At 52.0% G+C, this 15,060-nt stretch overlaps 3 protein-coding genes across 3 annotated transcripts; 1 reads left to right on the top strand and 2 right to left on the bottom strand.

Moving 5' to 3' along the window:
• Positions 1-1,380: 1,380 nt before the first annotated feature.
• Positions 1,381-4,725, bottom strand: SAPIO_CDS8137 (Ubiquitin c-terminal hydrolase domain-containing protein; the record flags this gene model as incomplete). Its single annotated transcript, XM_016789837.1, has 2 exons — positions 1,381-2,268; positions 2,491-4,725. 2 exons carry the CDS (start codon positions 4,723-4,725, stop codon positions 1,381-1,383), a joined length of 3,123 nt encoding a protein of 1,040 aa, XP_016640100.1.
• Positions 4,726-6,848: 2,123 nt separating this feature from the next.
• On the top strand, positions 6,849-9,394 carry SAPIO_CDS8136 (Vacuolar protein sorting-associated protein 27; the record flags this gene model as incomplete). The annotated part of the gene is made up of 5 exons (XM_016789836.1): positions 6,849-6,922; positions 6,991-7,123; positions 7,200-7,484; positions 7,571-8,336; positions 8,409-9,394. 5 exons carry the CDS (start codon positions 6,849-6,851, stop codon positions 9,392-9,394), a joined length of 2,244 nt encoding a protein of 747 aa, XP_016640099.1.
• Positions 9,395-11,626: 2,232 nt separating this feature from the next.
• SAPIO_CDS8135 (Serine/threonine-protein kinase MST20) lies at positions 11,627-14,746 on the bottom strand (the record flags this gene model as incomplete). Its single annotated transcript, XM_016789835.1, has 4 exons — positions 11,627-11,731; positions 11,796-12,130; positions 12,349-13,735; positions 13,973-14,746. The coding sequence occupies 4 exons, from the start codon at positions 14,744-14,746 to the stop codon at positions 11,627-11,629; spliced, it is 2,601 nt and encodes an 866-aa protein (XP_016640098.1).
• Positions 14,747-15,060: the final 314 nt, after the last annotated feature.

The raw sequence follows: 15,060 nt of genomic DNA, 5'->3' as shown, positions 1-15,060 counted from the left end.
ACATGTCTAGCTCGAGATCAGATGACCTTTTTGGCGTGATGCTTCTTTTGGGATGACTTGTTTCCCAGCGGAGGAAATACGGGATATAATGTCTGTTACTAAAAAAGAAAATAGAAATACACAAATAAATGCAGAGTATAGAAACAAGAAAATACTAGAGGCTCGCCGGACTGAGTCCCCGGTCTGGCCCATCCCGGCCCGACCTGGAAAGAAAATAAACAGGAAACCTTAAAAAAAAAAAAAAATCCGGCCCATGTAACGGCGGAAATGCTATTCTTAGCTTTCGTCCGATCTTCCGCAGGACTCCAATTTCAAATCCTAGAAAATAGGAAGGTCGTCGGGAACGAAAGAGTGGAAAAGGATAGAAAATAAACATGTGCTTAACGCGGGAACTCGGTATCCAGATTCCGAGGCTCGCCCCTTGTACGACCCGGGATACATGTGGGTGCGGGCGTTGGGGACGGGACGGGACCCGGGGTGTTAGTTGGAAATGCCAATCCTGATAGTTCCACAAAGCGAGGACCCTAGAGAAGCAGGCTTACCGAGACGGGACGGAGATCCACCGTTCCTCGGCGGAGTCGAGTGTGTGAGATATCGAATCCCCTTATGATCCGAGATGCCTCGGGGCCAAGAGACGCTCGAGACCAACAGAACCGCAGTTTCATGGCCTCGTGAAGGGCCGGTGTTGATTCAACCAAGGACATCCGGTCCTCGCAAGATTCAATAATGTATGCTTGGCCTCATCTCCTTCATAGACTAGGGGAAAATATCACGGCAAGCAAGGAAGCTCGAAAAAGGATGGAGAAAAGGGAGAGATGAAAGAATCATAAGGTGTTCTCTGCTAGACACACAGGGAATCCAACACATACACCACAAGACTATACAAACTCCAAAACACCAGCAGGCCATGATCGCCCTTTCAACCCGTCCAGGTAGTTGTCTACATACACCAAGAGCATCTCCCCTCCCCATGCTACTTCAGCATTGCTGCTCTTTCACGCCTCACGGAAAGGAACAAACAAAGGAAACGAAAATGAAGGGCACCTTGGGTATAACTTTGTCAAAGCTCCATGGGTATTTCTCAAAACACACAAAATGAAGAAGATGTAGTGTGGGGGAGAAAAAAAAAAGGAGAAAAAAAAAGAGGAAAAGGCCCACGAGAACCAGGATATCCATCTGCCCATATGAACCCTTAACATGCTCTCTCTACTTCAACCGAGAAAAAACAATTCCTTCCAACCAGTCATTAAAGAAAAGGAAAACAAAACTTCTGGCTCCATCTATTAGAAGATACCAGAAAGCAGGGATATAACCCTTCTCCCTCCTCTTTCCCCAAGCATCTTCTTTACCTGCATTCACACTGACCAAGCACAACACGCCTTACTTTGATTGTTCTTTCACTCGCTGTAAAAACAGCACGTACGGAACCCTATCGCCGTTCTTCCACACGTCCCGTAAATACCTCTTGGTAAACTCGGAGTCTGTACCAAGCCGCCTCACCCTGGCATCATTAAATTCATACCATACAGGCGTCCCCTTCTCAGGGTCCGCCCTCCGGACAAAGGACCAGTAATGTCCCGAATCCGCGGTGTTGCCCATGTGAACTACAATGCCGTAGATCCGGTATTTGAATCGTTGTCCCCAGGCGGAATCTTCCGGCGACTCGGTCCCAAAAGAGCGTTCGTTGGTGGGGATGTAGAATGGTTCGAAGTCCAACTCTTCTATGGCGAATTCGATCCGCTGTGTCATCTTCTTGGTAGCTTTATCCTCCACGCGGAACCGGAGGAGTTGAATGATGATAACCTCGGGGAGTCGACCAATCCACGTTGTCCGCGTCGAGGTTCCGGTGGCCGAGCACCCGTCGCATTTATAACTATCGAGAATCTCTGATCTGTAATTGAGCTGCAGCAAGTCATTGAGCGTCCTCGTGCTCTCCGTGATGGCGAGTGAAAGGAAGAGAAAGGGATTCACGGTGACTTGGGCCATGCCACATTTGCAAAGCGTCCTGACCACCTCCATGCCTCTAAAGTACCTGTCGACGATGGTGTCTGATGTTTCGCGGTAGTGATTCCAATCGCGTATCACCGCTTCTTGTAGTGACTGATTCTTTTTGGGATCCAACTTTGCGCTCTGCCCTCTCTTCGGTCTCCTATTGGTTTCGCTGTCCATCGCCGTGAAAACGACGTGCATGTACTCGGCAGTGTCTTGCTGAGTATTGTTATCGCCGAATTTAATACGGTCAGTATCCGTTATGTGGCCAAGATAGTCCTATATGAAGAAGCCCAAGGGCCTATAGTCAGTTAACTGGGACCCTTCCCGGTGGGGGACGAGAAGATATAAGCCAGGTGATTGACGGGATGCAGGACCATATTAAGAGTCCGTGTGTGGAAGAACTATCAATCCTGCTTTCACACTTCTAGTCGAATTTGGGAAAGGGGTCAAGGGGGAGAAGAAAAAAAAAATGGGGGGGGGGGGGGGGACAATCCTTACCATGAGCGTCTGGGCCTTCATAACCTTAAAACAGCCCTGGTTCATCCACTGGAACAGATTTCCAATAATGTTCATTAGGAGTTGCGGCGGCTTATCGTCACCGGGTGGCATCCATTGGTTTCCATTTCCTTGCCTCCAGCCTGCTAGCTCATCTCCAAAGCCGGCCGTGAAGCGCCATACCTGTAGAATGCTATTCGAGTAACACCAAGTGCCTCTATTATAGAGCCCCGTTACGTGGGCTCCATGCGCATCGCTCCCTTCGGGGAGAGGCAATGTCTGCGTTAGCATAACAGTAGGGGTCCCCTGGTCATCATGGGAACTTAGACCACTATAGCTGGGCCGCGGGATGGCCGGCGCTGGACGTGTTGGCGGTGCTGGGAGGTCGTCATACTTGGAAAGTTGGTAGTCTACCGAACCCTGTGGCAAGTCGAGGGGGTAAGGAGATCCAGAAGTCATCGACTCCTGCTCCACCGTGACAGGTGGGAACCTCCGGAGGAAGTCTTCAGTTGAACGTACAAAATTTGGTGAGTGGGCCACGTCCATGTCCTCTTTTTTCAAGGTCTCCTGCCATTGCTTCACCTCCTCGGGCTTCAACGGCTTCACGTTGTATGTAGATAGGTGCTGAGCACTAAAATGCCTTCCCTTCAGCCCGGCACGATCGGCTTCCTGCGCCGACACTGTCACCGACATTCTTGTAGAGCGTCTAGTATTGGAGGATGAAGCCTGGAGTGAGTTGGGCCCCATGAGATCGGTCCAGGCCTCGAGGCCACCTGAAAGGAGCTTCGGGGGATTTCGCAATTCACGACCATAGTTGAAGTCTACCAGGGCCCTCCGTAACGAGACGAGGGCCTTTCCAGCATCGGAGGACGGGATATACGGGGTGGTATCGGAGTCATTATCATAAAAGACAACAAGCTCGAATTTGTTTCGACGTTCAAACTCCAGTTGCTCTTCGGCCGGTGCTAGAACGTTGCTCTCGCTTATCTCCGCTGCAGAGATACTGTCTCTAAGGAGAACGGATGGCTCGATGCAGATGGTATGTTGGGATAGGATATGGCCGCTTTCAAACTCATCGCGGGGTCGAACGTCAATCAACAAAATGTCGCCACTCCTGGACCTCATCAAGTCGCAGAGCTGCTGGGGCGTCAAAGTGTCTGTGGTGGGGATGGGCATCGGAGACGTCGATTCCGTGGATCCGCGTGCACTCCGCGTGCCATTCGTCGCGGGTTGATGTAACACTGATGCTGTGGCAGATCCGCTACGAACGCTAGAAATGGGGTTGCTCGAACCCACGAGGCCAAAATGGCCCCGGGTTGTACTTGACGATAGTTGCGAATCTTCAGTGATCACCGTGCCTCTTGCTGGGCTGTATATGGCGTCAGGCACTTTTGGGAGGTTGGGAACGGAGACTTCGGCAGTAATCTTCGAAGCGCGGGACCGTGACCCTCTCGGTGCCGGGGGTGGAGGAGGAACGAGAGGATGGGTCTTTATCCGCGGGTCCTGTTGTTGTTGCTGTTGCTGCTGCTGCTGCTGTTGTTGTTGGTGCAGCGACAGCTGCTGTGCTTGTGACGTTGACCCTCTCAAGTTTGCGAATCGGGCGTTTAGGTCACTCGAGTCTGTTCGATGATGGCCCGACCCAGGTCGTATCGCATTGCCATGGAGAGCTTGGGGTTTTGGGTGAATAGTCGGTTTCTGTCTTGGTGAAGATTCACCAATGGGACCATCCCCATTGCTCCGAGATCCACTTGCGCTTGGCGTATAGTTCGAAGAAGCGGCGTCCCGTGAAGTCGCGGGCCTGGGAACTCCTTTCTGAGTCGGCTGCACACCAGTCCTTTCATTATCCGCCTTGATATCCTCTTTTATCTTCTCGAAGGTGGGGCTCGCCGAGATGACTTTGTGCTGGAGCGCTTCGTAGAGTCGACCTAGGCCACTTCTGTCGCTGCGAAGCGACACGTATTCCTTGTGGTGGGGGATTATCTGGATGGCGATGATGCAGCCACGGATATACTCTTGGAGAGCAAGATCGGGCCGGTTGAAGGTGACCCAAGTGTCGGCTTGGCGTATGCACCCATCGCCGGCCTCGAGAAGCTTCCGGATTGGGAGATTATGGTCAACGCCAGCGGATACCGACGTTAGGTCGCTGATATGAGGAAGAGGGCCCCTTGAGGGGGTATTCCCCCCAGAAAGCTTGCCACCGCTGGCGAAGCCATTTGCATCGTTCCTCGCCACGAACATAAGGGTCTTATATGGGAAGCGGGCCAGAAACTAAGCTACCTAGACAGCGAAGTTGGATCGGGTTGCCGTATTGCCTTGCTTATCGTTGTCGATCACGGGTAGGACGGTGGGGTCGGCAAAGGAGCCGAGTATTTTCGTAGGCGGAGGGTTCGAGATCGGACGAGAGATGTCGTCGGGGAGGGGGGAAAAGAGAAAGGAAAGTAGGATGGGAACGAGGCTAAGTATCGGTGGAGCTGAGAAGAGAGAGGGCTTTCATTTCGCTGTTATTGAATCCAAGACCTGCTTCGTGGTGATGGAGTGGGTGCGCTTCGCATTCGAGAGAGAGAGGGAATGTTCTCGGGCAGGGTTAACAAGGATAATGGGCGTGGGGTGGCAAGAAGGGGCAAGCTGGAGTGTGAAGCGGTTCTGGGGTACTGAAAGCATCAGCGGCAGCAAAAGAGATTGTTCTGCAAACAAGGTGAGAGGGTGTGGTTGTGGTGTGCAGGACCATGGACTGGAATTTTGTCACATTCTTGGATCTTGCTGGAGCGGATAGCCAGATTTGTCTGGTTCTGGTTGTAGAATGACGAGGCTCGCTTGGAGACAAAGGCGGACGTTGACGAGGATTGCGGTTGCTGTTGCGGGACTCTATCCAGGGTCTGGGTTCTAGTGGATAATTGGACTTGATTTGCTGTCCAAGTCACCGCCAGGTACATTAGCCATTTGTCAGGATACTTTTCTCCCGCCTAACATTTTAGCTGCCAGCATGGTAACTTAGAGCGCCCCGCTTGTACTAGTCGGACCTGCCTTGCCCAGCTGCGTGGTTCTGGCATCAATCGGGGGGTCCAGATCAATTTGTTAAGTAGAGATCTACGATGCAGCTGGCGATACGAAGGCAGAGTTGAGGACAGTGCAGCCCCGAACGAAACACTCAATACTTGCACTCAATTAATAGCGCAGCGCTCTTTTGGACTGGCCTGGCCCTGGGCTGGCCAGCTCAGCCATCACTGGAACCACCGGCCACTTTTCGCTCTTTGGAATCTCTCGTGCCATACCTTTATACATACCACGGAGTTGTATCCGACGAAATAATTATCCTACTTGGCACCTACAAAGTAAGAGAACACTCGGATAGTAGAGAACTGCGACTCCGGGTTTGCAGCGCCCTGCCTAGCCCAGTCCTCTTAGATTGGTGAGGCGGCATTGTTCGGAGTTGAGCGGCTAGGAGCGCTGCCCGGGGGCCCAAGGGAAAAGTGAGCGGGAAAGCCTCAAAGTGGAACTTCATGGCAAGGCAGCCATATTGTCGATTCCCGGATCGAAGGGTTTGGAAAATAATGACGAAAGATCCAGTTACCTACGCTCGTAGTAGACGATGCCCAGTTCCGGTCGCATAAATCAAAATACGCAGAACCACCCCCATCGAACATATCAAATCGAGTCGAATGGATCAAATGGATTGAGGTTCAATCTAACAACCGTTGCAGATTGGACTGTTCGAGCCTTCTTCAGTTCTTACAGCTCTTACAGCAGGGGTATTACCGGGGCAGGCTCACTCCACAGTTTCTCAGCACAGTTGCACAGTACACGGATGGTGGAGAAGTACTAAATACATCCATATGTGATGTGAGCTGCTCAGGCATGTCCTTGTGCTATGTTAGTTTCTGACACCAATGAGCAATACCTGTACTTCGTAGACTGTGTTGTTCTGTACAAGTATAAATGTACTTGGTACAATTGTACTAATTAATGGGGATGTCCACAGTCCAGTGCTCATTACCCTGCCTCACCAAGCTTGCACGTGAATGAGCCAGACAACGTCAGCTCCCTGGCAGGAAGTGGCCGCTATAGCCATCACCATCACGAAAGCAACCAAGGCTGCCACTTTATTATCCTCACCTTCATGCCCCGCTACAACTGTGCATAGTTTTCCTTTTCTCCAGATCCTGCAGCCTCACCTGTTACTGTTGCCGGCATTCTCTGTCCATTTAATATTTCCGATTTCGTTTTGCACAGTCTGACTGCTCAATCCAGAGTCACCGTCTCGTTTCTAGTTCCCTTTCAGTACCTCCCCTTACTGGGCACTACCCTCCTATCAACCACACGTCTGTTCGCCTCCTCCTACCGGGGCAAAACGCAAATACAAGATGATGAGCTGGTGGTCATCATCGGCCAATACGGCTTTGGACGAACAAATTGATAAAGCGACTAGCAGCAGCTTGTATGGAGCTCTCCCTCCTCCTATCGCAGACCCCCGACCTTCGCTCCTAACCCAACTTGCCTATCTAGGGAGGATATCGCGTTGAACCTCGAAATCTCCGATGAAATCAGATCGAAAACTGTGCAGCCTACCGAGGCCATGCGATCGCTCAAGAAGCGCATCGGCAACAGGAACCCCAATGTCCAGCTGAGCGCGCTCAACGTATGATAATCCGGGAAATCCGCCCCCGACTTCCGAAGCTGACCGACCTTGCTAACGCTTTGGATGGGTGATATAGCTCACGGATACCTGTGTAAAGAATGGCGGGGACCACTTTTTGAAGGAAATCGCATCGCGCGAGTTCATGGATAATCTTACCTCTCTTCTACAAGCCGTTGGCCCGGCCGCCGTGAATCTCGAGGTCCGAGCGAAGATACTCGAATACATTCAGTCGTGGGCGACCGCCACCGAGGGGCGACATGAACTATCCTACATCAATCAGGTATATAGCAACCTGAAGCGAGAAGGATACCAGTTTCCACCCAAAACTACCATCTCGAGTAATATGATCGACTCCAGCGCTGTATGTTATCCTAAATTATCCCGATATCTACCCCTCCTGTGGTCGTCGCCCTCGTCGACTAACACGTCTCTCTACTTTGACTATAGCCCCCTGAATGGATAGACTCCGATGTCTGCATGCGATGCCGTACGGCCTTTACGTTCACGAACCGGAAACATCACTGCCGCAACTGTGGAAACTGCTTCGACCAACAGTGCTCTAGCAAGACGCTACCTCTTCCCCACCTCGGAATCAAGACGCCCGTCCGAGTTGATGATGGATGCTATGCTAAGCTCACGACCAAACCCGCTCCTGTCGACAGGACCCCGACCTACCCACACAAGACCCGAAGCACGTCTGCGATGCAGCCCAGAAGTGCCCGTGTCGATGATGTCATTGACGACGACCTTCGAAGAGCGCTTGAGATGAGTCTAGAGGAGGTCAAGAGCTATTCTCGCGGATACGCCGAGCCGAGCAAGAATGGATCCGCCACCACGGCACGTGTTAATGGCACTTCCCAGCCCTCCAAGCCCGCCGCCGAGGAAGAGGAGGACGAGGACCTGAAGCGAGCTATCGCGGCGTCCCTTGCCGACATGGAGGAACAGAAGCAGAAACACTCGGCCGCTCTGAAGGAGCAGACCCACGGGCCCGCTACTTCATCATCGGTACCCTTGACGCTCCCCAAGAACGATTACGAGCTCACCCCGATCGAGGCCGAGAATATCAATCTGTTTGCGACTCTTGTCGATCGACTGCAGACGCAGCCTCCTGGAACCATTCTGAGGGAGCCACAAATCCAGGAGCTTTATGACAGCATCGGTGCTTTGCGACCGAAGCTAGCGCGTACCTATGGCGAAACTATGAGCAAGCATGGTAAGGATCCTAACAAAGTCGCACAAGCAAATTCTTGTACCGGAAGACCTTTCGACTAACTGAGGGTCACAGATACGTTGCTAGATCTCCATGCAAAACTATCAACGGTGGTGCGCTACTACGATAGGATGCTCGAGGAGCGTCTTTCCAAGGCGTACGGACAGCACGGGTTTGGCGGATATAACCCAGGCCTCACCCGCCACCCCACCGGTCCCTATCCTACCCTCCAGACAGGCGGCGCTAGTGCGCCGGGCCCGGCCGAGAACTTTTACACAGGAGAGCAACGTCAGGACTACGGACGGCCACCTCAACAGCAATACCCGGGGCACCCACAGCCAACGGCGCAGGCTCCGTATGTCGGATACGATAAGAACACAACTGGCTCTATCCCGCCCCAAAGCTACCCTGTGCAGCCGCAAAGGGCTGATAGCTGGCAACAACCCACTCCGACTTCGGGGGCACTGGATGGACAGTACCAGCAGCAGCCGCCTCAGCAGCAACAATACCCGCCGAGTGATGCGCAGCAGCAGCAACAACAACAGCCACAGCAAAGGCACCCCAGCATCGCCAACCAGCCGACACCAACCCCATCCGCTCCCCCAACTCAACCTGATACCAATTATTACTATACCCAGCAACAACAAGCGCAGCCACAGCAGCAACCACAACAACAACCCCAGCAACCTAGCCAGCCCATGCCGCCTCCCGGAGCTGCTCCACTAGACCCATCCCAGTCCCCATATCCCAATCTTCAGCAGCCCCTCCAGCAATATCAGCAGACTCCCCAGCCCCTGCCGGCGCAACCTGCCCAACCGATCCAGTCGCCGCAGCCGACTCCTCAGATCCAGCACCAGCAGCTCCCGCCGCAGCAGAACCCGTACTGGCAACCTTCAGTTCCTCAGCAACAGCACCACCAGGCGCCGCCTCCGCAATCTCAGGTGCAGCAGCAGCCTCCCCAGCAGCAATGGCAGCCCCCTCCTGCGCAGGGGTACGGCGGGTATCAGCAGGAGCTTCCGAAGCAGCAGCCTATAGTGGAGGAGAGCCTAATAGAGTTGTAAGAGAGAGAGAAAGAGAAGAGGCTAGGGAGGCTATCGAATTGTCATGGGTTAGTTAGGGCGTGGACATTGTGGAGTTTGGGCTTGTTTTCTTTTTACGTCCGTTTTTTTTCTTCTTTGAGGGGAAAGGGTGGGGGCTAAGGAAATGTATTTTAGAATGACGAAGAGGTCCCTTAGCCTCAGAATACCCGGAAACGGTATACAGGATGGGTGGTGAGTGAGTGGAGGGTGAGTATGGAATGTAGTGGTTGATCGGCGGGGTATGCTATTGATATCCAGATCCAGGCTTAGCCCCATTTCACCAATTCTTCTCCCATTACGAATCCGTGCCTTGACTCGACGTCTTTGATATCCAGCCTGGTGGGAAAAACTTTTGTGAAATGCATATACACTCTGTAAACGAAGGGGTTCCTTAAGCTTGCCTTCTCACATCCTTGCTCTATGTTCCCCATTTCGGCTCTATATCGCACTTCTCTTGAACTCTCTATCTGATTCCGGACCTGACAAGGAATGAGCAAACCCGAGCCTTGTTTATCCAACGCACATCTAGGAACTCAAGATGGAACCGCGAACGGAAGATTTTCGATGGTTACACATTCCGATGCTTCGTTTCTAACATACTTCTTCATCGAACCATCTCACAAGGAATGACGATAGCTAGTAGTACTTTCCATGCCTCTTCTCCATCCTGGCTTCGGGGTATCACCACTCCCAATGCCAGTGCCTGAGGTTGTTCCTATTTCGGATTTAGCTTATTCGATTAGCCCTATTAGAAACATAGTTATCTTAAGAATGTGGAAAAAGGGGGGGTGGAGGGTAAGGAAGAAATATCGACGCGGTTATACATGACATCTCCAAAAGGCGAATCTATCAAAGAGCGTGGATTATTTCTAGCACTAAGAAGTAATCGGGGCATCTGACATGGAAAAGGGCCCTAACCGCCTTCACCGAGTTTCTCGGCCGCCATTGTTTTTCTGTTTGTTTTTTTTTCCTTTCACGACTTCCCTCTCCTATTGTCGAGCCAAGAGTTTGAGCTCCTCGGTTATCAAAAACAGTCCTCCCGCAGCAAGCAAAAGCAGGAACCAGCCAACCAACCAAAAAATACATAGTACATACAGGGGATATAAAAAAGTTGATTCGTTTTTCGGTTTCCAAAACACGCAGGAAGAGAGGCGGAAAAAAACACACACCTGTAAAAGAATAGATACGAGCCTTGAAGGGCGAGGGGTGCGATGTGTCGATGATCGGGGAGCAAGTGATCGGCAACTTCGCGGGCACAGGAGAGACGAGGAAGTGAGCAAGTGGAACTTTTCCTTGTTTTGGGGACACACGACACAAACAAGACGTGGTAGTCGAAGAAAAAACAGAAGAAAAAGAAAGGCAAAAAAAAAAAAGAAAAAAAGAAAAAAAAAAGCATATGTGGTCCTGTCCTAATGTTCGTTGCCTCCTCATAACTGCTTTCATGTCCTGGTTCCCCCCAAAAAGAGGGTAAAAACAAAAAAAAAAAAAAAAAGAAGAAAGCAGAGAAAGAATAGAGAAACAAGCAATATAATGAGGAGTAAAAACCTATTGGTACCCTCATTATCCCACGCTATATCATGTCTTCCTAATACACTCCTTTCTTTCGCCCTTCCTACCCCAGTATCATGCCGTTCCTATCCGGGTGCATCACCAATTCCGATGATATGCTGTATGCTACTTGCGATACCGCAAGCAAAGGACCGAAAAGCAAGCTACAGGGGCGCATGTCTGGCTTGCATCTAAAATCATGTATCAACCCCGCCTCGAGTGTCTGATAGAAATTAAACGGAAGAGCAGCACCAGGTAGCCATTCTCTAGAAAACTCCCCTCCCCCGCCTCCTGCGTCGTTGCCCGATAATTCTTGCAGAATGTACGATCGTGGCTGTGGCTGCTGCCAGCTCTGAGGAAGCTTCGTCGAGGAGTATACGCTAACTCTGCCAAAGGTCAGCCGCACAGGTAATCTGGAACGCAATGTTCCAGATCATCCTTAGCCATGCTTGGCACCGCTGAGCCTGGTCACAGCTTATTTCTCCACTTCTTCTCGCACTCCAGGTCTTCGTAATGGCGCCATATCTAGTGTAGGCAGGACAAGTAAAAGCTGACTCTCGGCTCTGGGTGGAGGAACAACCATCGTCAATTCGAACGACCCCTTTCGGCGTACGAGAGGAGTAGCGTGACCTCGTCGGTTTAGGTTCAATAAAAAGTAGAGCGACCCTACTGCCCTCCTTTCCGAGCCTTCTCCTGCGCGCGTGCTTCACGCGCAGCCTTGACTAGCGGTGCAAGATGTTTCAAGTCGACACATTGCTTCATGAAATCGTGCTGGAGTGATGATTAGCGACGAAGTTCCAGGCACGTGCGTGCAATCAAAAAATCCTCGACTTACTCGTAACAGATCGTTGGCGCTGGCTCGTCTCTCGGGGTCCACCTTAAGGGCCCAGTACAGGAAATCCCTAAACACGTCGGACATGTTCTGTTCGTCCTTGATTTGTGGCGTCCCGTTAGTAGCGATGAGCCACAGTGCGCGGAGAGGAGATTCCGTAAGGTATGGTGGTTCGCCCTCAATCATCTCGATGGCCATGATGCCAAGTGACCAGATGTCGACCTTTTGTCCGTATTCCTTTCGTGTCACTACCTCGGGTGCCATCCAGTACGGAGTGCCAACCATTGTAGTTCGCTTGTTTTGCGCATCGTTGATGGTTGCGCAGAAACCGAAATCAGCTGTAGAGAACGTCACCGTGTTAGCGCCAATTGAGGGGGAAGTAAAGAAAAATTTCTCGTCTCTTTTTGGAGAAGTTCAAGGAAGAGTTGCGACATCACGGTCATCGTTGCAAGAAATAAATTAAAAAAAAAAAATAGAAAAAAATAAAAAAGAGGGAAAAAAAAGGTGCCAAAGGGGTAGTGGGGTGAATGCGAATGAGAGATGAAGAGTTACGTACTCAGCTTGATATTTCCTTCCATGGACAGGAGGATATTGTCAGACTTGATGTCTCGGTGGATGACGCCCTTCGAATGTAGATGCAGCAGACCCTTGAGTGTCTCGCGGCATACAGACGCAATCATGCCCTCCGTCATCATATTGAACGTAACAACATCCGTTAGACTACCACCTTCCATAAACTCCATGACAACCCAGAGCTCGCCTCCACACAAATAACTGTTGATGAAGTTGACTATGTTGGGGTGCGAGCTGTCCTTCATAACTAAGATTTCGTTAATAATGAGGTCCTTCTTGGGTTGCTGCTCTAGGTTCATCTGCTTTATAGCAACCAGACGATTAGTCCCCCTCTCGTGACCCGTGTAGACTCCGCCAGATGCTCCCTGTCCGATCTTATTGAATCCCCGATATATGTCTCGCGGATCATCCTCGGAGCAGATACGCCTGAGTGCCGCGATAACATCGATGCCACTGCTTTGGCGGGGGCGTTGTCGTGGCCGTGCGGCTGGCGGTTGCGATACTCCTACGGGAGCTTGAGGAGGCCGCATCGCACCGGCTGCGTCCGGCGTTCGGCCATACTGATGCTGTGACGTAGGAGGTGTAGGCTGCTGCGGGGCGGGCTGCCTCTTGCTGGGAGCTCGGCCGATCTGTCCTGAGGACATAGCCTGGGCCTGTGCTAAAGCCTGTTCATGCTGCTGAAGCAACTGTTGCTGATACGCTGCGGCCTGGGCATTCTGCGTCGTTTGAGGTGCTGGGCCTGCGCCTTGCGGCATGTACGGTGACGTGCCATTGACACGCGAGTTGGACCGGGATCGGAGTTCCTCAGGAAGCATGGGTACGTTATCCTTCGGAGGCACATAGGAGACCGGGGGAAGCACATCGCCAGTTTGAGACATGCCAATCCCCGAGTCCTTGGTTGGGTACGGCTGTTGACCGACGCTTCTCGGCTGCTGCAAGTTGCTTGTTGGCGGTTTCGGTGCTGGGCGGGTAGGGACGAGGTTGGGATCCTTCGCGGGAGGCACAGGACCGGCGCCTTTCATCGGTACGGGAGGGGGTGCTCGAGGATTTTCAAAACTTCCTTCATGATTGACTGTCGGAAACCTGGGACTCGCGGGAGGGCTGAGCATGGGGGACATGCCTAGGTAATTCTGCTGCTGGTAGTGGGATGGGGACAAGGGATAAGGCGGCGGGGGTGCGCCATTGTACTGGCGCATCTCTGGGGACGCAGCAACATGGTGGAATTTCTCGAGAACCTGATCTTCTTTTGGTTTCTCCGTGGTTTCCTTGTAGAACTGAAGGATGTCCACCATGGTTTGCGGGTTCGCCTGCCTCTCCTTCTCGGGGATGCCGCTTTCGTTGATTAATCGCTGCCATGCTTTCGGGAGACCCTATCATAGTCGAAAAAACATCAGTAGCCAATTCAAACATTGGAAAGCCACAACTTAGGCAGATGGCAACAGAAGAAGGGAGTTCATGGAAGACAAGACTTGGTAACTTTTGGCTGTAAAGACAGATATTTGTTTCCACAAAATATGTGGCATAGAAAAAGAAGAGAATAGGGAAAACAAAGACGGAAAGGAAAAGAGACGCACCGTAAATTGTCCCGTATTACTATCATATCCTACATGGGTGACATGAACTGGGTTCTCTGGTGCTGAAATGATGGGTTTCTTTGGCGAGCCAACGAGGCCACTGACGAAACCGGAAAACCCAGACTTTTTCCTGAGAACTGCAACTCTTGGCTCCTTTGCCTCGTCCGAAAACCTCTTAGAGCCCGACACGTCGATCACCTTTGCGTCCTGTGTCTTGTCGGCGGCGCTCGGGTCGGCCGACACGAATGTCGCCGAGTGGGGGACGATCGGACTCATGATAAGGGTATCGGTGTTCGATTTGACCAACGGAGGAGGGAAGGAAGGCTTATTCGCCGAAGGAGAAGAAAGTTTCGAAGCGTCGAGGCGGTTAAGAATGGCCGCACCGTCGAAAGGAGCGCCGACAAAGTCGTCTGTATTGTTGTGGAGGAGGGGCTTCTGGTGACTCTGCGGATCAGAGAGTCTGCCACTTCGAGGCGGGGAGGGCGCGGCCGTCGTAGGCGGCGGGGGATAATTTTGGAAAGACGGGGAGAATTCGGAAGAGCCAAGGAGAGGCGATGGGTTTGATCGCACAAGGGAGGGGGGATATCTGGGAGACGAGTTGTTTGACGCGTCCGGATTTGCCCTCGCGGGCGGAGCGCTTGGGGTGCGCTTCAGACTCTGGGTGCTGCGTTTGCTCTGGAGGGAGAGGTTGTCGAAGCCGAAGCTAGCATCGACGCCGGATGAGGATCGGTTATGATGAGAAGGAGGTTTCTTTGTGAGTTTTCGACGTTGAGAATTGCCGTTCAGGTTGGTGTTGGAACTATCCATGATCCATCCAAATCTGGAGGAAGTGGAGACAGAAAAGGTGAGGGTGCTTTGTTTGCTGGAACTGGGCTTGCAGCAATAGCGGCGGCGACGGCGGCGGGCGGCGAGACGAGGTCGCAAAAAGCAGGGGAGTAGTTTTTAATGGGTTACCCTTTTACCCTTTACCCTGCCTGGCTGTGTGGCTCTGGTAACTGTACACTGCTCGGGAGAGGAGTGTACGAAAGTACGTGCTGTTTTAAGGTGTGGAGATGCGCCAACGTGCCGTACGTGGGTCGAAGAGAGGGGCGACAATTGTGATAATTGGCACAATCAATTGA

The sequence above is a fragment of the Scedosporium apiospermum genome (assembly GCF_000732125.1).
Source record: "Scedosporium apiospermum strain IHEM 14462 chromosome Unknown SEQ_SAPIO_0121, whole genome shotgun sequence".
Taxonomy (NCBI): Eukaryota; Fungi; Ascomycota; class Sordariomycetes; order Microascales; family Microascaceae; genus Scedosporium; species Scedosporium apiospermum.
This window is presented reverse-complemented; position numbering and strand designations above follow the sequence as displayed.